The sequence below is a fragment of the Oncorhynchus keta genome, chromosome 36 (genome assembly GCF_023373465.1).
Source record: "Oncorhynchus keta strain PuntledgeMale-10-30-2019 chromosome 36, Oket_V2, whole genome shotgun sequence".
NCBI classification, from domain to species: Eukaryota; Metazoa; Chordata; class Actinopteri; order Salmoniformes; family Salmonidae; genus Oncorhynchus; species Oncorhynchus keta.
The window spans coordinates 6,765,644-6,787,952 of record NC_068456.1 but is presented as its reverse complement, the minus strand read 5'-3'; the positions used below and the strand labels follow the sequence as shown (position 1 = coordinate 6,787,952).

The 22,309-nt window shown below is 43.2% G+C and overlaps 1 protein-coding gene across 3 annotated transcripts in view; it reads right to left on the bottom strand.

Moving 5' to 3' along the window:
• The window catches only part of LOC118369391 (DNA nucleotidylexotransferase-like), a 171,778-nt gene that overhangs the window by 24,783 nt on the left and 124,686 nt on the right, over window positions 1-22,309 (bottom strand). For 2 of the 3 annotated variants that reach the window (XM_052498397.1, XM_052498395.1), the window contains exons 8-10: window positions 8,394-8,496; window positions 2,516-2,770; window positions 1,759-1,842 (exon numbers count right to left, since the gene is read on the bottom strand). In XM_052498397.1, coding sequence (XP_052354357.1) covers window positions 1,759-1,842; window positions 2,516-2,770; window positions 8,394-8,496 — 442 coding nt within the window. The remainder of the gene's footprint in view (window positions 1-1,758; window positions 1,843-2,515; window positions 2,771-8,393; window positions 8,497-22,309) is intronic. The other variant, XM_052498396.1, reaches the window with a different exon arrangement.

Below are 22,309 nucleotides of genomic sequence, written 5' to 3'. Positions count from 1 at the left end.
TACATTAGACGAGATACATTTCTTCAGGATACCATGCTTTTAGCAGGGCTAGGTGTATGCATAACCTGTCAGCTGAGACTGTGACACATTGTCTTATGTTATATTTGTTCAGGGGGATTTTAGGGTAAGCTTTAGGATGATCCTTAAAGGGAAAGATATATTTTGAATATGTGTGTTTTATTGTTCAAACACTTAAAGAGACACTTCAAAATGTTTCAACTTCATACTCATCATCTCCAGCACCACCCCAACATCAGCATATGTGAAGATGGTTTCTACGTTTTGTAGCAAACAATATAGAGAGAAAGATAAGTGTTTCCAATGACGTCAGTTGTGTGCATCATGTGATTTTAACCAATCATGAGTAGGCATTGCCTACTAATTGCCTTCTAATTGTCTACTAATTGGTTGATGATGTTGGGGTGGTGCTGGAGATGATGAATATGAACATTTTGAAGTTTCCCTTTTAAGTGGTTGAAAAAATGAAGCACACTTATTCAAAATGTATCTACCACAACTTCACACCATAGTATGTAGCTTATAGTGCAGTAGTAACAGAGCAATAATAGTAACCCTCTGTGAGAAAGGGACTAATTACATCTTGAATCCAAACAAAAGGGATAATGTCCTTAAACTGAATGTAATAAGGTCTTGCTGTGTGGGCAAGTGAGGGGTTAATGTGATGAAGTCTAACGAGATGTAAACGGATATAGCGGAGACGCAATTGAATACATTCTGAAATGTGTAAATGAACCTTGTGCTTCCCAGCGAAATTAACTTCACCTAGCAAGCTTCTACCAGATACAATTAAACTGTTTAGAAGGATTTTATTCACTTATAACGGCAAAGCTGATTATTTTAGATTGCTTCTTGTTTTAGTGTGTATTTCGGGAATGGGTGTGTGTGTGTTGCTGATGTGCGTGCATGCATCTGTCTGCGTGTGCATTTGTACGCACGCGTGTTCGTGCATGTGTGTTTGTTTTCTGTGTGCGTGGCTTCGTATGTACGTGCGCGCGCGTGTGTGTGTGTGGCGCATCATGGCCCCTCACAGCAAGCAAAAAAAATGTTTGTCCTCATGCCAATATCGAGTTTCTGCTCACTCAGAGGAGGCATCAAATATTTTAAGATAATGTGTCTGTGTATCCCCAGCCCACGCATTCTAACACCCAAGCCTAATCCCTCCAATAACCTTTGAGGACAAGGGCTTTGCTGTAATTCACCACCTAAATTCATAAACACGCACTGTGTGCGGAGGCTAAACTTTTGTGCAAATCCCACCTGAAACTGCACTCTGCACAAAACCACAGATAGACGTTTTTACTCAGTACAATGCATTGCAAGGACTGCTCTCTCTCTCTCTCTCTCTCTCTCTCTCTCTCTCTCTCTCTCTCTCTCTCTCTCTCTCTCTCTCTCTCTCTCTCTCTCTCTCTCTCTCTCTCTCTCTCTCTCTCTCTCTCTCTCTCTCTCTCTCTCTCTCTCTCAGGATCAAGTGAGGGGAAATTTGAATGACTTCATGGAGTTGCTGCTCTCGTTCAGTTTACTCTTAGAATAAGCTCAAGCTTGGTTTCCACATGTTTTCAATACGTTTCCAAAAGCACACAGAAATACAGGCACAGCTACTGTACTTGCACAACACTAGGTGACTTTAAAAATAGTAAAGATATATTGAGCATCACCACGGCTGGGACAGAACTGGTCTATAACAAATGGCTGCACCTTGTATTCTTGTTGCACTCTATCTGAGGGAACACACAGTACCTTGGTTTTGTCATACAGGGCGTGGTTGTCAAGACACATCCCCCTCTCCTTCCTGGCAAACCTCCTCAGATCTCTCTCAAACTGCTGTGGAAGAATATAATCACAATTCATATTTCTCCTTCTCCTTTTTCATTTCATTTATCTCCCTTTTCCGCCACCCTCGGGTTACTTTATTCCTCAACAGCAAGACGTCTGCCATATTAGATCAGTTCCTGGTATTTAGCTATGTATTCATTCATAGCTGCGAGATGATGTTTGGGTTGTGGGGGTGCTGCAATTTTTAGAGCCGCTACAGACGGCTATATCAGTCCGCTCATGCAGGACTAGAAAAGGAACAGTACACACATTTTGTGAATTTTTAATGCATTTTTATTATTACTTTTTTAAAATGTAGATTTGTTTTTCATTCAGATTTTTCAGGGGGTAATGCGGCACCCTCAGCACCCCTACTTCCCATTGCTATGTATGTATTTCTCATCATCAATGGGTTTATTTTGGTTATTGACTACTCTGTCGATCGCTATGTGAATTGGATAATTTTTTTATCCCCAAATTGAATTTTTCCTTATTCAAACGTGTCCTGAGAGCAGCTCTGCCTCGAGAGCAGAAACAAACGTGAATCGTTGCCCTCAGAACAAGATTGAATAAGGAAATCTCCACCAAGCTTGTTTTTGTTATGGTTTTAGTCAATGGAGGAATGAATGTGGATGTCTTGGCGTCCACATTCATTTTTTACATGAATTTGATCCATGCCTACCCTGGAGCCGGTCCAGCCCAGGAGGGCAAAGGCATAGCGGTCAACAGGTGTTGCCACCAGGTCCACCCGTACGGCCCTCCAGCCCCTGCTCTCCCCTGGGTCCTTCTGCAGCCCTTCATCCCCTTCCATCTGTCCCTCCTCCAGTCTCAGGATCAGGAAGCACTTCTCGAAGTGGTCCATGGCCTCGAACCTGCGACTAGGCAGCTTGCTCATGTCAAAGGTGGAGCCCTGGTGCTCACAGTATAGCAGAATGCCCTTGTGAGGAGATAATATGAATAATTGTGGACATAGAGGCAGTGTTATATAATAAAATAAATTTTGACATTATAAATGTAATATAGGTATTGACATTGTACATTTTATGCTGCTACTGTACTTCAGTGCCTGGTGTATTTTATTATGAATATTGAGTCGTGAATTTGCACATTTCTATATAGCCACACAGTAGAAGCATATCATTATGCAAATATCAAAGTAAAAATTGCCTGAAAATCAAGCAAGTTTAATCACAGGGCTGTTAGGTAAGCCAAGTAACATGAAACATCTGGAACCATTGGAAACAGATGTCTAGACCTGCCACCAGTTTATGGTCTGCCACTGAGTTAAATAAGCCAACTGTGAGATCCCAACTAAATAACAACCTTCAACATCTCGAACAATAGGGGGCCAGTCTGACTCACTGGCACACGGTTCCACTTCATGGAAAATAAAATCACTCCCAAGTAAGACATCCCTTTTAAGCGGAAGGAAAGAAAGTAAGAGAGAGAGAGAGAGAGAGAGAGAGAGAGAGAGAGAGAGAGAGAGAGAGAGAGAGAGAGAGAGAGAGAGAGAGAGAGAGAGAGAGAGAGAGAGAGAGAGAGAGAGAGAGAGAGAGAGAGAGAGAGAACGAATTGGGTGAGAGATACTAGAGAAAGAGAGACTGGGAGATATAGAAAGAAAGAGGAAGATGGTTGGGGGATGACAACAGAGAATAAAGAGATATATAGGGAGCGATACGGTTGGATAAGAGAAAAGGGAGAGCGGGAGCTGAGTAGATCAGATGAGATGGGGGACAGATAGTGGAGAGTAAGGCAGTAGCAGGAAGAGGATTGATTTCCTCTGGGCTTTGGCCCGGGTGGTTATGTAGCTTCCCCAGTCCAGGAGCGCTAAGGAGATTAACATTACAAATTGTCAATTTAATTCCAGCACCCACAGTAATTGTGGGGATGCTGTGTTCCTCTTGCTGCCCATAAATCTGCCAGGCTCTTCTTAAAACGGCAATCAGCAGTAGAAATAATAGCAAAGCAGTCTCGCCACCCCTTGTTTGGTCAAAAGCTGAGGGATGAGGCTGGATAAATTGAACCACTCTCAAATTCATAGACAGAGCTATGAATTCAAGCATTGACCATCCATGAAATCAAAATGATAGTTGTACCCATGTTTTGAGGCATGTATCCTTGCTTTAGTGGTTTTCTTTGATCACAAACATTAGAGTAATACAAGCTTATATTTTGGGTTCAGACGGGGAAGGACAGTTGAACTAAGCTCATGAGGCATTTATAAGCTATAATCTTTAAGGTTCAATGGGTACATGTTATTGGATGTAGCAACTCCTGATTGCCCCTTTGAAGAGCAATAATGGCAGGAGAAAGTGCAGCTATAACCACTCCTCCTGTCCAACCAAGACACTGAGGTCAATCAAGAGACAAACACTACTGAGCCGGTGCTCTCCGAACTTGTTCGACTGCGTCGCCCTACTTCATCAAAAAGGAAACAGTGTTTCCCAGAGGGCATTGGGAGAGGAGATGACGACTGAGTCATTAACTGATGACATTGGAGGGACATTAACATTTTGGTCATTCAGCAGAGGCTCTTACAGACTTACAGTGGTGAGTGCATACGTGTTTGTACTGGTCCACTGTGGGAATTGAACCCACAACCCTGGCATTGAAAGTGCAATGCTCTACCAACGGAGCCACACAGGATCCCCAGGGACTGTGCTCAGAGATGTTGTCCTCGCCCCCTGCTCCTCGTCCCTGACGCCTCTGCTCCCCTTATTAGCTTCAGGCGCCAAATCAGCTTGTCGTCAGAACCAGGAACCAACCATTCACTTCCCACTGGGATAGGAACAGATTAGAAATCCTCCAACTCTTTCACATACTGAATAGATGATCGTTCACACTACCAACATCCTCACTACCTACATTCCACATAGATTATGAAGCAAAAGCAGCTGTAATATGACTTAAATACGGGTTAAAAACAATCTCACATCAAAATGTATAGCCTAGGCAATTTCCTGTCACAAGTCGGTTGATGAAGAGAAACATACATCTTTTAAAACGCTTTAATGTAGGCCACTTATTCATACACCGCTAGATATTTCTGTCCCTTTCTGGCTGTACATTTCCTTCCTTTTGAGCCTTGAATCACTAAGGATGCCTTGAGCCAAAGGATTAATGAGTAGGCAACAGTTTTACAGACCATTAAGTGTCTGAACACGGGGGCCCTTCATTTAATGAAGCCTCCGGCCACACATGCACAAATCCACCGTTAAAAAAAGGGGACGTCTTAAAAGTTTCCGTCTCGGCAGCGCTGAGGGCTATTTAGCGCAACGCAGCGCTGTAATCATCTCCTACACAGCAGGTAATGTCAGCAAGCATCCCAAAGTAAGCTTATTTCGCCATAACTGTTTACAGAGGGAATTACAGAGGCGGACGTGTTGCAGGGAGTTCATCTTTGAAGGAAGTTAAGCTGTGCCTTTCGGAGAGAGAAAAAACAACAACACAAACGCAATTGTGTGGCTTGTCAAATGTGATCTAAAAGGTCAGCGTTTTTTCTTATTTGATTATTTATTTGGTTTCGTACTTTTCAAGTGTGTGACAAACAGCTGACAAGCAGGATGCCACCCTGGCCACATGCCCCAGAGGACAAAGCGAGAGGCGGGCACGGCGGAGACAGGACACGGGCTGCTGTGATCTAATGTCATATCCGCTCTGACTCAGAGCGAGAAACTTCAAACCCTCCCTTCAAGCCCCAGATTAGCGTGTGTTAGCAGGCTGTGTTTGAACCGTGTTTTCCTTTGATTCAGAGCTTTACCGGAACGGTCCGGTCTGATTGCTGAAATTAAAGTGAAGCATTTTTTAAAAGTCAGTATGTGTGTGTTTGTGTGGGGGAGGGATGTGTGTTTGTCTGTGTGTGTGTGTGTGTGTGTGTGTGTGTGTGTGTGTGTGTGTGTGTGTGTGTGTGTGTGTGTGTGTGTGTGTGTGTGTGTGTGTGTGTGTGTGTGTGTGTGTGTGTGTTCATCCAATGTCAGTACAAGTTTTTTTTTTTCATCAGCTGCAGTTCTCTTTTAGGCAACACAACATCCATAGCAAATGGAGACATAAGGTTTAAGGTTTGGGATAGAGTTAAAACGGATATACAAAAGTTACAATATGATTCACTTTTGTACTGGGATTAAACCCTCAATGCTTGGAGCCATAGCTTGTGGTTTAAGCCCACCCTCAACCTCATCCCCATTGCGCTAGCTTGTTGCGAGCCTACTAGATGGTAACAGGCACTCGTGTTGCCCCTAGTGGACATTTGGAAATTGTCATGGAAATAAAATGCCACGCCAAGCCATAACTTCACCATTCTAAATATAGCGGGACAGCGAATAAACGACTGCCGACTGGGCTGCATCGATTGTGATTTTATTAAACCCAAAAACTGTCCCTGACTTTCCAATAACCCCAGTATCATGGCGATCGGTCATAGTCTCTCACTGAATGGGTTATTCAACCAGAAGGAAAATCTACCGTACATACAGGTCCTAACCTCACAGTTTTCAGCTTACGTGATTCAAATCCCATAACATAACTAATTCATGCAGCGCCTGGTCCAATATATCCATAATCATATAATATCATTACATCAGTACTCAATTTAGCCAGTTAGCAACGAGCAAGCAGCAGGCAGGTGGCCTTCCGATACGATTCTGGCGTGCCGACAGCAGACTTGCTCACCGGCCTTACTGGTGGGGCGCCTGCTTTTAGATGCAAATCAACTCACCAGAGATGCAAATCTCGTCATAAGCGGCAAACCTTGCTCACCCGCTGGTGGTAGGACATGATAGCCTTCTGTGTTAGGAAGGCGAAAAATAGCAAGCGTGTACTACCATGGCAATTAATCTACAACCACCACCCGGACAGTTAGAGTGGATGATTAGTGTATGGTAGATGAGGCATCGCTCTCTCACGTTCTCTGTTGCTATTACCAGGGCAAATAGCTGCATCTCATCCATCTACTATAGAAAAGTCTGGCTGAGCTTGCACGTGCCCCCAAGTTATATTTTCATAACCAACAGAAAAAATGATGAAGCCCCTTTTAACAAGGACATTTCAAGATAGATGTATTTTTTACCTCCCCCAGGCTAAAGTTGAAAAAAATGGCCATGATATTCGGCCTCGGCAAAGACATGTGGCCCCCAGAGGACCAGATCACAGATGACAAGGTTACACGACTTAGAGTCAACCTCTGCTACCTCCACTTAATCACGGTCTCTGGTGTTCCCTTCCCCGTGGACTCGTCACATTCTTCCGTGCAAGGGACCCATTATGGGGAAGTTCCTTCCCACCCTCCCCTCTCTTCTCCTCTCCCAAGGGTGGGAAGAACCAGCAGTAACCATCAGCAAGTTTTGTAGACCTGTGTGTGTGTGTGTGTGTGTGTGTGTGTGTGTGTGTGCGCGTGTGTGTGTGTGTGTGTGTGTGTGTGTGTGTGTGTGTGCATAAGAGGGCACATGTTAGCATAGGAGGTAATTATCAGCAGGATGGCCTTCTGAAGCAAATGAAGGCTGGGGCGGATGGAAGGGGTGGAAGGAGGGAGGGAGATGTATTTTTAAACACAGGCAGCGATGACAAAGAGAGGCCTGCAGCAAGACCCGCAGCTCTGCTCTTCATCAAACACTCCTCTCTTTTTAGCCTCTCCAACGCGACATCCATTGAGGAGGGATGACTGTCTCAGCCCACCCCCCCCCCCCTCCCTCGCTGTTTCACTTCTCTCTCTCTCAAACTGTATAAACTAAGGCTAAATTGTAATAATTTTCCTTTACCAAGGCCCTCGATATTGGTGTGAATTCTATTTTATTGCCTCCCTACGTGTCAACTCATATGCACTTGGCTCTGTAATCATCCTCTCCTCCAATCATTTTCTCCCTCTCCACACTGTACAGGTCACAAACCCAATTCGCCTCAGCCCTCTCGTCTTCTCCTCTGCTCTTATTACCCTCAACTCCACAAACAGGGGATAGACTTTCGTAATCTTTGTCTATTGTACTTTGTGATCATTATTTTCATCCTTTTTCTGAAAATTCTGTGTCTGAAAAGAATGATTTCACTTATGTTTAAGAGGGTTAGGCACATCATTCTCTGTCGTTGTGGTAGTTTTTGTGCACTAGGATGGTGGGGGGAGGAATCACAATTTCCATACCTTGTGGGAGACAAAACATTTGTTCTTTGTCAGCACTGAGTAAGCTGCTATCAAGGGTTTTAAGCTCTTTTCAACTATTAGTTTGATGTCTTGACATTTCAAGGATGCAAGGAAGTAGAATTGACCTTTATAATAAAACAGACTCTAAGGTAGAGTCAACCTTTACCGTAACTCCACACTCCAACCTTTACTGAAGTGAAACTCGAAACTCCACTCGATGTCTTAAAACCGTTGAGGATGCCATAATCCAAATACCACGGTGCTGTGCTTTTTTTTATACTATTGATGTTGGTAAAGAGTAACTAACCACTCTGTAACCTTCTATCTCTGAGGAGACTGATATTTCTTTTTGTACTGTATATCGTGTATAATTGCTATCATTTTGTTATTACATTGAGATGTTTATGTACGCAGTAGTATACCAACTTACCTGGTCTCTAAGTCTGTCGATCACACGAAGCAGTAGCCCCTCTTCTTTTCCCATCTCAGGCATGGTCAACAGGAAGTCCACATCGTGCCCGTACTCCTTCCCCCTGTGGGACAGAAAGTGACTTAAAGACATCCTCCATCGATTTTTTCTAAATTTTACTGTTGAAAAGCGATATCCAAAGTATAAATACAGTCAAGTACACAAACTAAAGGGTAAATAAATATGTTTTGAGCAAATAGTGTTATTAGGCACAACTGCAAGGGCATTCAAAGAGTTTTTCTGATTGGGATTGCGTCATGTCATCAGCCTTCCCTGTCCGTGATGTCATCAGCCCCCCTCTTCCTTGAGGAAAAATAGAGGAGCAATAGAGAACAAAAAGAGGAACGTTTTGTCTCCCAGTGTCTATTGGAAAGCAGACTGAACCAGGTTCCTATAGGACTTTGCATGTGCTTAACTTTATTCTGTTTATTTTAATCATAAAGACACTCTCTTGTCCTTGACAATGACAAGCATACTTCTAACATGATGCAGCCACCACCATGCTTGAAAATATGAAAAGTGTCAGTGATGTGTTGTATTGGATTTGCTCCAAATATAATGCTTTGTATTCAGGACATAAAGCAAATTTCTTCACCACATTTCTTTGCAGTTTTACTTTAGTGCCTTATTGCAAACAGGATGCATGTTTTGGAAAATGTAATTTTTCGGTAGTCTTCCTTCTTTTCACTGTAATTTATGTTAGTATTGTGGAGTAACTACAATGTTGTTGGTCCATCCTCAGCGATCTCCTATCACAGTCATTAAACTGTGTAACTGTTTACATTGGTCTCAGGCAACTGAGTTAAGAAGGACACCTGTATCTTTGTACTGCTGACTGGGTCAATGTATGTGGGTACCGGTTAGTCAAGGTAATTGAGGTAATAAACTTCAGGACCCTGTCTTTCAAAGAGAATTCATAGAAATCCAAATAACTTCACAGATCTTCATTGTAAAGGGTTTAAACTCTGTTTCCCATGCTTGTTCAATGAACCATAAACAATTAATGAACATGCACCTGTGGAACAGTCGTTAAGACACTAACAGCTTACAGATGGCAGGCAAGTAAGGTCACAGTTGTGAAAACTTAGGACACTAAAGAGGCCTTTCTACTGACTTAAAAATACCAAAAGAAAGATGCCCAGGGTCCCTGCTCATCAGCGTGAACGTGCCTTCGGCATGTTGCAAGGAGGCATGAGGACTGCAGATGTGACCAGGGCAATAAATTGCAATGTCTGCACTGTGAAACGTCTAAGACAGCTCTACAGGGAGACTGGATGGACAGCTGATGATCCTTGCAGTGGCAGATCACGTGTAATAACAACTGCACAGGGTCGGTACATCCGAACATCACACCTGCGGGACAGGTACAGGATGGCAACAAGAATTACACTAGGAACGGACAATCCCTCCATCAGTGCTCAGACTGTACGCAATAGCCTGAGAGAGGCTGGACTGAGGGCCTGTAGGCCTGTTGTAAGGCTGGTCCTCACCTGCAAGGCAGGAATGTCAGTGTTCTGCCATGGCCAGCGACGAGCCTGGATCTCAATCCCATTGAGCACATCTGGGACCTGTTGGATCGGAGGGTGAGGGCTAGGGCCATTCCCCCCAGAAATGTCCGGGAAATTGCAGGTGCCTTGGTGGAAGAGTGGGGAAACATCTCACAGCAAGAACTAGTAAATCTACTCTCATGCATGTTTCAGTGTTACTTGCCACGAAGTGAGCATAGAAGTAATTTAGCTCGTCTGGTAGGCTCGTGTCACTGGGCAGCTCTCGGCTGTGTTTCCCTTTGTTGTCTGTAAAAGTTTGCAAACTCTGCCACATCCGACAAGCATCAGAACCGGTGTAGTATGATTTGATCTTTGTCCTGAGTTGACGCTTTGCCTGTTTGATGGTTCATCGGAGGGAATAGCGGGATTTCTTATAAGCTTCCGGGTTAGAGTCCCACTCCTTGAAAGCGGCAGCTCTACCCTTTAGCTCAGTGCGGATGTTGCCTGTAATCCACTTCTGGGTATGTACGTTCAGTCTCTGTGGGGACGACATCATCGATGCACTGATTAAGCCAGTAACTGATGTGCTGTACTCCTCAATGCCATCGGAAGAATCCTGTAACATATTCCAGTCTGTGCTAGCAAAACAGTCCTGTAGCTTAGCATCTGCTTCATCTGACCACTTTTTTTACTGACCGAGTCACTAGTGTTCCCTGCGTAAATGTTTGCTTGTAAGCAGGAATCAGGAGGAAATAATTATGGTCAGATTTGTCAAATGGAGGGTGAGGGTGAGCTTCGTATGCGTCTCTGTGTGTGGAGTAAAGGTGGTCTAGATTTTTTTTCCTTCTGGTTGCACATTTAACATGCTGGTAGAAATTAGGTCAAATGGATTTCAGCCACTAGGAGCACCGCCTCTTGATGAACATTTTCCTGTTTGCTTATAGCTGTATACAACTCATTGAGTGTGGTCTTAGTGTCAGCATACATTTGTGGTGGTAAATAGACAGCTATGAAGAATATGGATGAAAGCTCTCTTGGTAGATAGTGTGGTCTACAGTTTATCATGAGATACTCTACCTCAGGCGAGTAAAACCTTGAGACTTCCGTAGATATCGTGCACCAGCTATTGTTTACAAATATACATAGACCGTCACCCCTTGTCTTACCAGAGGCTGCTGTTCTATCCTGCCGGTACAATGTATATTATTAGTATCGTCATTCTGCCACGACTCGGTGAAACATAAGATATTACAAATTAATGTCCCGTGCTTTTAGGTCATCCATTTTATTATCCAGCGATTGTACGTTGGCCAATAGTACCGATGGCAAAGGCAGATGAGCCACTCGTCGCTCGATCCTCACAAGGCACTCCAATCTCCTTCCGTGAAACCTCCGTCACTTTCTCCTGCGAATGACGGGGATGAGGGCCTGTTTGGGTGTCTGGAGTAAATCCCTCTCTTCTGACTCATTAAAGAAAAATTCTTCATCCAATTCAAAGTGAGTAATCATTCATAAGAGGTGGTAGCAGCAACATTAGGTACAAAATAAGTTACAAAAAATGTGAAGAAAAAAAAAATCAAAATAACACAGTTGGTTAAGAGCCCATAAAACGTCAGCCATCCTCTCTGGCGCCATTATTACAAATCATGTTAAACAATATTATTGCACACAGAGCGAGTCCATGCAACTTATTATGTACTCCTGCCAAAACAAAGGGGTTGAATACTGACACAAAACATTTCTGCTTTCATTTTTAATGAATAAACATTTCAAAAATCATGGTTCTACTTTGACATTATGGGGTATTGTGCGTAGGCCAGTGACAAAACATCTCAGTTTAATCCATTCTAAATTCAGGCTGTAATAGAACAAAATGTGGAAAGGTCAAGGGGTGTAAATACTTTCTGAAAGCACTATATGTCATGACATACCGGTAAATCTGTTGTTAAATGAGATGAAAAGGAGACTAGAGTGCCACTTTAAGACTATTGTCACCAGACAGCGAAACAGGAAATAATTAAAGGAGACGATCTTTAGTAACACTGGATACCCGTTACATGGCAGCCTGAGCATTGGGAGCAGGGAGCCTTTCAACAAGCTCTCACAGTCTCACAGCAGAATTAGACGTTCATCCATGTTACTCAAAATGTAGAAGTTTCTCCCAAATTTCACATTTTGTAGTGTTTAAGGTTAAGTTTCGGCATTTACAAATTAAAATGAAGGTTAGGGTTAAGTTTAGGAATTAACTCTGAATTCCTATTGTTAGGAATGAACTTTTAATGATTAAGGTAAGGGTTAAGGTTTGGGGTAGGCTTAAATCAAAAACGTAAAAAACAACATTCTATTGCTGGATTCAAACATGCAACCTCTCAAACCAGGGGCAGGTGCTTTTGACCATCTATCCTAGCTAAACCGAAACCTACTTGAAGGTAACAGCTCTCACTGTTGCCCCTAGTGGTCGGTTTCTACGACATCTCCCGACGTCCTCAGACATGGACGGACGTCGAATACTGACTTGTATCATGGGTGACCTGCCTTGCATATTAATTGGCTTTGACTTTTTTATTTATTATTCAAACAAGAAATTTATGCTGTGTAATGAAGTTCAAAAGCACTCTTTTTGTTGCCTCGGTTGTCAGCAAAGCCTTCACTTTTATGAGAATCATCATTTTCGACTTGTAATAAAGAGCACTCGTACTGAGCATGGCTGCCTCTCAACGTCAGCAGAAATGTGTGCAGTGAACAGATAGACAGACATAAGTGAATATCATATCTTTTTTATTGTAAGGCTATTTAATAGATTCATGGGTATACGTGTCGTGCTTATCTGACATGTACCGAGGCTTTGAGACGTATCTACCACAGATGTGCCCTTGAATGCCAGATAAGCTGAGTGAAATATGTCAATTCCTATTAGGGCAACCTCAGCAAACTCTTTATGGACCACAAGGCCTGAAGACCTGATTCAACCAACCAATCAGAGAAGAGATCTGTAGGCCTCTATTCTTCTGCTAGGATTTGATTTGAATTGGAACCATCTTCCCTGAGGGGATGATCTACGGAGCATATCCAAATCATGAACATTTCCAAATCAAGGGAACACAACTGCTCGACTAGATTCTCAGGCTCAGATGACATCAACAGTGTGGCTTTTCCACTAGACATGAGAGGAGCAAAGAGTACACTGCGCTGTATCAGCACCATGGTCAGAGCTCGCAACAGAGTGTGTGTTTGTGTGTAGAGGGGCTATGGAAAGCCACTGGGCGCTTAGGTATGACTCCTTTCCATAAAAAGCGGGGGGAAACGCTGCTCATCTGTGGTAGGCTACGTGAATAACGTGCTAGGCTACGTGAAATACGAGATACACTTGCTAGGCTACATGAAATACGAGATACACTTCCGCATGTAATTTTGGATTTATACGATTTATAAGGACGGGGTCAAGTTTACAGTTGAAGCTGCTTCACTCAGTTCTGCTTTGCCCAACCACTTGTAGTTTATATAGCTTCTTAGCTAGCTGTAAAAGGCATTAGTGTTATATTAGCCTATTTAGCGCTAACCAGTTTATCTGCCACTGCCACAATGGATATCACAAATAAAACCACCCATCCACACGCAATACCCCATAATGACAAAGTGAAAAAATGTTTTTAGAAATGTTTGCACATTTATTGAAAATTAAATATAGAAATATCTATTTTACATAAATATTCACACCCCTGAGTTACTACTTTGTATTAGCACCTTTGCCAGCGATTACAGCTGTCTTCACGGGTAAATCTGTAAGAGCTTTTCACACCTGGATTGTGTAACGTTTGCCCATTATTCTTTTCAAAATTATATCTTGTGGCCTATATCCATTGCCAAATAGGCTTTGCTTTACTGTGTAGGGTGCTGTCCATTGTTCTGATACAGTGCAACGGAGATGGGTTACAGATTTCACGCCAGCGCTCAAGGTCTGAGTTTACATTTACATTTAAGTCATTTAGCAGACGCTCTTATCCAGAGCGACTTACAAATTGGTGCATTCACCTTATGACATCCATGTAAAACAGTCACTTTACAATAGTGCATCTAAATCTTAAAGGGGGGTGAGAAGGATTACTTATCCTATCCTAGGTATTCCTTAAAGAGGTGGGGTTTCAGGTGTCTCCGGAAGGTGGTGATTGACTCCGCTGTCCTGGCGTCGTGAGGGAGTTTGTTCCACCATTGGGGGCCAGAGCAGCGAACAGTTTTGACTGGGCTGTACTCAGAACTGGACTACTCTTCCAATGAACTGTAGAAAAGACAGGACACTCTCTCAGTGGTAGGGAGGCGAGCAGGCCAGAGGTGGATGAACGCAGTGCCCTTGTTTGGGTGTAGGGCCTGATCAGAGCCTGAGGTACTGAGGTGCCGTTCCCCCTCACAGCTCCGTCCAGGCAAGCACCATGGTCTTGTAGCGGATGCGAGCTTCAACTGGGCCGAAGCCAGTGGAGAGAGCGGAGGAGCGGGGTGACGTGAGAGAACTTGGGAAGGTTGAACACCAGACGGGCTGTACTGGGAAAGATTCTGGATGAGTTGTAGGGGTTTAATGGCACAGGCAGGGAGCCCAGCCAAACAGCGAGTTGCAGTAATCCAGACGGGAGATGACAAGTGCCTGGATTAGGACCTGCGCTCGCTTCCTGTGTGAGGCAGGGTCGAACTCTGCGGATGTTGTAGAGCATGAACCTACAGGAACGGGCCACCGCCTTGAGACACAGACGAACAGTTAGTTGATATAGAATGACGACAGGGTGTTGTCCAGGATCGCGCCGAGGTTCTTAGCGCTCTGGGAGGAGGACACAATGGAGTTGTCAACCGTGATGGCGAGATCATGGAACGGGCAGTCCTTCCCCGGGAGGAAGAGCAGCTCCGTCTTGCCGAGGTTCTCTGCATTTGAACGTTATGTTTATTGTGGTATAGCATGATATAAGCAGAATTCAATATCATTCCACTGCAAGCACCCCCCAAAATTGTGACCCCCCTCACCGATTTCAACTGCCCCTTTAGTCACTTTATCCTGGCGCCGGGTCTGGTTGGCCCTTAAAAGGTTATAGCGAAGTTACTCCTGATTGTGATCCCATAAGTATTGTACAGAGGAGCAGCATGCCCCCTCAGAACCTGGGCTTAGGTGGCTCTATGTAACCCTGTTGGTGTCAGCCCAGGGCACTGAGGCAAACCACACGTTTATTTCAGTTCCTGATCAACAGATGCCCAAAATCATGCAGTCATAAGTGCCCATCTCACAGTTAACAACAAGGCTGGACAAGAACAAAATGGCCCCTGTGTCTTAAAGCTTTGGCCGCGGCAAGGAACCTAGTTTGATCGTGTGCACTGCCGCCACCTCCGCCATCTGAATTTTCAGAGCGACAAATCAGCAGGGCAACAAAGGGAGAAAAAGGAGAGGAAAAACAGAGGGAGAAGTCTGCAGCAAAAGGTCATTGTTTCTAATTCAGTGGTCGAGGAATTAGACAACAGCCATTTAGAGCTCAACTGGGCATGCTAATTCATGCGAATGCTTCTCTAGCTCAGCTGTAGTACAGAGGGGAAGTATACCTTGCCGACACAGTTTCTTGCTCACATGTTTAGTCTGACTGGAGAAAAAGTAGCAACGGTCATCGAAATTGTTACAAGGTTTGAAAAACAATTGTAAACCATGCAACAGCTGGAAAATGGATGAAGATACTCCAAACTCTTATAATTTTTATAATCAGATATTGACTGAATTACAACACATGAAAAAAAATCAGGGATTTTGGTGGGAATCCAGGTGTTCATTGTGTTGACAAATTGCACTTTATTTTCGTAGAATGCACTCATATACATCTTCTTATTGTGTAAGGTATTTAAATAAATATGTTTTGTGTTAAAATAAAGAAAAGTATGTGTATGGCTCAATTGCATATACAAATATATTAATATTAAAGGGATGTAACAGGTGCAACCACCAAACACTTGCTCGGCCTACACTACCCCCGGGACTCACCTGTGCTGTCTAGACTGCCTCATTCATTGTTGTCGCGTTCTCTTGCATAATTCAAAACGTGTATCAATAGCAGGGTACCCTTCAATAAAAAGTCTACATGCTTGGCTCTAGATTACATCCATCTAAACGTTATGCCCACAAGATCAGACATAACGTCAACATAGAGAGCAATAGTAATGGCGTATTTTTGTAGTCACTAACTCTGCCATGGATCGTTGTACAAAGCCTATGGAAAAATGAATGGAGTTTAAAGCCAAAAATCAGGCATAGATTAAGCGTTCTGTTCTATGAGATAATCTTCGTCAGCTAACATTACCGTTTTGTGAATTTTAAAGCATTCATGTAATAAAAAAAAGCACGTAAGGCACATAATAGGCTTGATAATTCATAAAGGTCATGTTAACTGACTGAACATAACAAGATCTCCTAAACCTGTTTTAACCTCAGGCCTTATTTTCGGTGGTTATCCCAACTCTATCCTCATTCGTTTTCCCCATAGGAATGGTTGAACCAACCAGAGGTAAATTATTTCAGTTTTTTAGGACTATAAGATGGCGAGTTGTATGATCTGAGTGTTCATTTTCGGAAGTTGCTTTCATTTCAGTGCATCTAATTAGTAAACATTTGAACTGTGTTAAATTAATACTTTTTTCAATTCCACAAAACAATCTCTTCTCTTTCTGTAAGTGTCGAGAAGATGCGTTAAGTCCCTGTGACAATGTTGCGTTAGGAGGTAGGTGAAGGAGTCAGGCGCTGGAAAGCAGAGATGTCTGAGATGCATGTTTTTAATAGGCAAGTCCACCATGCACAATCCGAAAGTCAAACGCCCTCGACAACAGAGACACCCGTTACTCACGCAAGGAGGAACAAACAAAGCTCCTAAATAACACACTCTTATTCAATGCGTGAAACAAAAAATAGGGCACAACCTTACCGAGCTACATCACAAAATAAAAAACAAACCTAGGCAGGGAACAGGGTAAATATATACACACAGAAATTAAGGCAAATGAAATCAGGTGTGAAAGAACCAAAGACAAAACAAACAGAAAAGGAAAAAAGGATTGGTGATGGCGAGTAGGCCGGCGAAGCTAAGCGCCGAGCGCTTTAGCTTATAAATGCAACGGAAAGCCAATGTATTCCATTGAGCCCATTTCAGCTATTACCAGGGTGACAGGTCATTACAAACATTTCCGTGGTCGCAAGGTTAGCGTGGAAAAATGACAGGCAGAAGCAAGAGTATAAAAGAGTTGCTGGAGTAAAATGAAAGCAATCAATCCAGCAAGATTTAAGTGACGAATGGATTTTGCACCCCGGAAAAACAGGAAATAGATTGCTGAAAAAGATAGATCCTCAGGTGGGTGGGGCATTCACGTTGTTACATAAAGTCACAGCTTTATTGTGAGAGATTGGTTCAGGGCGTGATATGCTTTGAAATCGCTATGGCCACTTTGACACAGGCATACATAATCACTGCCAATCTCTTGCGCAAGCCGATTGAAAAACACTTCCCTCTAACGATTTACCAATATTGTGACTTACGACTGAGTATAAATATCATTATGTGCCAAATTGAAAAGTTAAAGTAAGTTAAAGTGAAACGCCATGGACTGAGGCCTATCTTTCTGAGTTCCACATTCTGATTCAACGAGAGACAGAAGCTGCAACGTGAGAAAGATAGCTAGGATTTGTAGCCTTTTCGGAAACACACAGAAAATTACTATCTTCTGAATGGGCACTACTTTATTCAACGTCCTTAATTAGCAACGCAAAAATGCCACAACACAATTCTGCCTAATACTAAGGCAGTGTGGTTAAGTGAATCTCTGAGCTAGCCTCTGCTGTGCTAGCAAAATGTACCCGACTGCACCACGTAAGTGTGTGTCATGAATAGCAAAACTGGAGGGGGAAAATCATCAGCATAAATTCAGTTTACCTCCAATCAAGTCTCAAACACCAAGGGGTTTATCTAAGTGTGTGCTCCAGGAGCTAATTTAGGATGAGAGCTCCGATACCAAGGAGAAGCAGCTTTTACAGTCCAGTCAGCTCATAATGGCATCAGTTTAGAGGCTTTCTTTCGTCTACAGTAGGCAGATACTTCCTATGAATAAACCTCAGTCAGCGGGAAAAGAGATGACAGCATGTCAGAGTCTTTCTCTCCCAGCAAAGAGATTTTTTATGGTATGCCTTGACAACACTATATTCTTACTTAGCTTTAAGCATCCACTCCAACCCAACGGTATGGCTCTAAAAGTGCCCTTCGATGACTTCTTGGAAAGAAAGACGGATGGCCTTTTTAAAGGCTGTACTTAGAAACCCTGGCTGTGTTCCAGTTCTGCGACCTAAACAACAACAGTTGCTGAGATACCTTCATCTACTACAGTAAGCTTGTATACCTGATGTGTAGTTACAGACAGTTTATGACGCTATTGAGTGAGGAAAAAGTGTAAATAACATGTCAAATATACATGGATATTTACAAGTAGATGACGAGGGTGCCCATATGAAAGAATTGAGTTGTCAGATGTGTTGCTGTGCTTAAAAACACATTTTAAGTTAGCTATAGTACGGCAGCTAGAAATACCTGTCAAGAGAACCAACCGCTGTGTTTTCCTGATTCATTTAATGTGGTGTCTTTAACAGCTCCGATCTCCTATTTCCCTGAGCAATTTGGGGAACAGTTGCATTGTTGGCTAAGATGACACACCTGAACATACTGTAGTGGGCAAGTCCACATACTGTTACTATACTAAGTGATACGTATAATTGCATCTAGCAATATGTTGTTTTCCAAACTTCCTAACAAAATTGTCAATAAGTGATGATTTATCATCAAAAACTTTCTTAACATGCCAGAGAGAACTCTATAAACACTATAAGTAATTCAAATAATCCCTATACGACTCCACAAATCAGAGACATTTTCAGATAAATGCAGCAAGTGGAGCTAATGCATTTTTTAAGTGAAAAAGTCAGACAAAAATGCAAAGTCATGGCTGTGATCTGTGATAACATCATTGCAAATAAAAACAGCACCTTATTGACACCTCAGTCTTTTCACACTCTGAAGTGGCAGAGACAGTTTTTCTCTTTATCTATTTATAATCCTCCCAACAAACCGCTCTAAGCCTTGTACCCGCCTTCCATAGCTGTCCTCTCAATAAGGCTAATGTCACAAGCATCAAATCACTAGCATCAACGAATCCTCAACACACATCTGCAACTGAAGTGTCATGACAATTATAGGCTATAGAGTTTGCAGGAACACAAGGGCCTCAAGAAATGATTATATATTACTGTATTGTCGATATAGCTCATTCTAATGCTTCTATTACTGTAAGTTGCATTTTAGTTACACTCACTTCTGTCCTCATGAAGTGCTTTGAGAAGCTAGTTAACAATCATTTCACCTCCACCTTACCTGACACCCTAGACCCAAATAAATTTGCATACCGCAACAATAAATCGACAGATGATGCAATCGCCATCACACTGCACACTTCCCTATCCCATCTGGATAAGAGGAATACCTATGTAAGAATGCTGTTCATTGACTACAGCCTTCAACACCACAGTACCCTCCAAGCTCATCAATAAGCTTGGGGCCCTTGGTCTGAACCCCGCCCCGTGCAACTGGGTCCTGGACTTCCTGATGGGCCGCCCCCGGGTGGTGAAGGTAGTAAACAACCCCTCCACTTCGCTGATCCTCCACACAGGGGCCCCACAAGGGTGCGTGATCAGCCCCCTTGTGTAATCCCTGTTCACCCATGACTGAGTGGCATCCATCTCAATCAATAAGTTTGGAGACGACACGATAGTAGTAGGCCTGATTGGCAACAATGACGAGACAGCCTTCAGGTAGGAGGTGAATGCCCTGGTGAAGTGGTGCCAGGAACAATGTCAACAAAACGGAGGAGCTGATCGTGGACTTCACCTAGTTCCAAGGTGTACACATCACTGACGATCTGAAATGTGGTGAAGTGTGGTGAAGAAGCCGCAACATCGCCTCTTCAACCTCAGGAGGCTGAAGAAATGTGGCTTGGCCTCTAAGACCCTCACAAACTTGTACAGCATCCTGTTGGGCTGTATCTCCACCTGGTACAGCAACTTCACCGCCCACAACCTCAGGGCTCTCCAGAGGGTGGTGTGGTCTCCCCAACGCATCATCGGAAGCGCACTGCCTGCCCTCCAGGACACCTACAGTACCCGATGTCACAGGAAGGCCAAAAAGATAATCGAGGACATCATTCACCCGAGCCACGGCCTGTTCAACCCGCTGTCATCGAGAAGACGAGGTCAAGTACAGGGGCATCAAAGCTGGGACCGAGAGACTGAAAACAGCTTCTATCTCAAAGCCATCAGACTGATAAATAGCCATCACTAGCCGGCCTCCACCCAGTAACCTTCCCTGAACTTAGTCACCACCACTAGCTGGCTACCACCCGATTACTCAACCCTGCACCTTAGAGGCTGCTGCCCTATGTACATAGACATCACTGGTCACTTTAATAATGGATCACTGGTCACTTGAATAATGTTTACATACTGTTTTACTCATTTCATATGTATATATTGTATTCTACTGTATTCTAGTCAATACTGTTCCAACATTGCTCGTCCTAATATTTATATATTTATATTCTTTTACTTTTAGATTTGTATGTATTGTTGTGAATTTTTAGATACTATTGCATTGTTGGAGCTAGGAACACAAACATTTCACTACACCTGCAATAACATCTGCTAAATATGTGTATGTGACCAATACCATTTTATTTTATTTGACATTGTTTATACAAACCGCATATTTATTTATATTTATTTTGTAATTTGTCATTTTATTTCACCTTAATTTAACCAGGTAGGCCAGTTGAGAACAAGTTCTCATTTACAACTGCGACCTGGCCAAGATAATGTAAAGCAGTGTGACACAAACAACACAGAGTTACACATGGGATAAACAAACATGCAGTCAATAACACAATAGAACAATCTATATACAGAGTGTGCAAATGTAGTTAGAATAGGGAGGTAAGGCGATAAATAGGCCACAGTGGTGAAATAATTACAATACAATTTCTGTTGGAAAAAGCTAGCCTTTGCTTTACTAACTGTCTGTGTAGATTTGTTCCTAACGTCCCTGATAAGTTGCATATCGCGGGGGCTATTCGATGCTAATGCAGTACACCACATTATGTTTTTGTGCTGGTCAAGGGCAGTCAAGTCTGGAGTGAACCAAGGGCTATATCTGTTCTTAGTTCTACATTGTTTGAACGGAGCATGCTTATTTAAGATGGTGAGGAAAGCACTTTTAATGAATAGCTCGGCATCCTCTACTGACGGAATGAAGTCAATATCCTTCCAGGATACCCGGGCCAGGTCGATTAGAAAGGCCTTCTCGCTGAAATGTTTTAGGGAGCGTTTGACAGTGATGAGGGGTGGTCGTTTGACTGAAGAACCATTACAAACGCAGGCAATGAGGCAGTGATCGCTGAGATCCTGGTTGAAGACAGCAGAGGTGTATTTATAGGGCAGGTTGGTCAGGATGATATCTATGAGGGTGCCCGTGTTTACGGATTTAGGGTTGTACCTGGTAGGTTCCTTGATAATTTGTGTGAGATTGAGGGCATCTAGCTTAGATTGTAAGACGGACGGGGTGTTAAGAATGTCCCAGTTTAGGTCACCTAACAGTACAAACTCTGATCATCACAAACTTTGTGGCTAGCTCCTGGCCAGACGGAGAGCCCGTCGAGCAGCAGCACCTGGTGTACCAAGAGCAGGCCCTGCCCTTCCGGCAGCACCCGAGAAGACAGGGGCTAAACCGACAACAAAGGTTTTCATTTTCTCGCCCTGGCAGCCGAGAGGCACTGAGAAGAGACAACGACCATGACGGGACGAGGGGCAGAGGACTGAAGATAGCGCAGCACTTCTTGTGACAGCGCCCACTGTTCATCCCCCACCCTTGCAAAGGGATGGAGGAGTCAATGTGTCTTTGTTAATAAAGAATGTGTTCCATCTGACTTCTTCACAAGATAACCTCTTTTCCTTAACAAAACTTGGACCGCTCAGATTTCTTCTCTCTCTATCTCTCTTCCTCTAACCACTCTGCATGTAGCACAGCCCACTATGAGTGCGAAGCTGAGCACACACAGTGGCACGTTGTGAGTGGGAATGACATAAGGAAAGCAAGACAGACGCTCTTAATGAGCCATCATGCTATACCTCACAAAAACCCTACCCTACACACTCTTAGGCGTGAAGAACAGTGCCTTGCAAAAGTATTCATGCACTTTGGCATTTCTCTCATTTTGTTGCATTACAACCTGTAATTGGATTTTTATTTGTATTTCATCTGATGGACATACACAAAATACATGCATATGTAT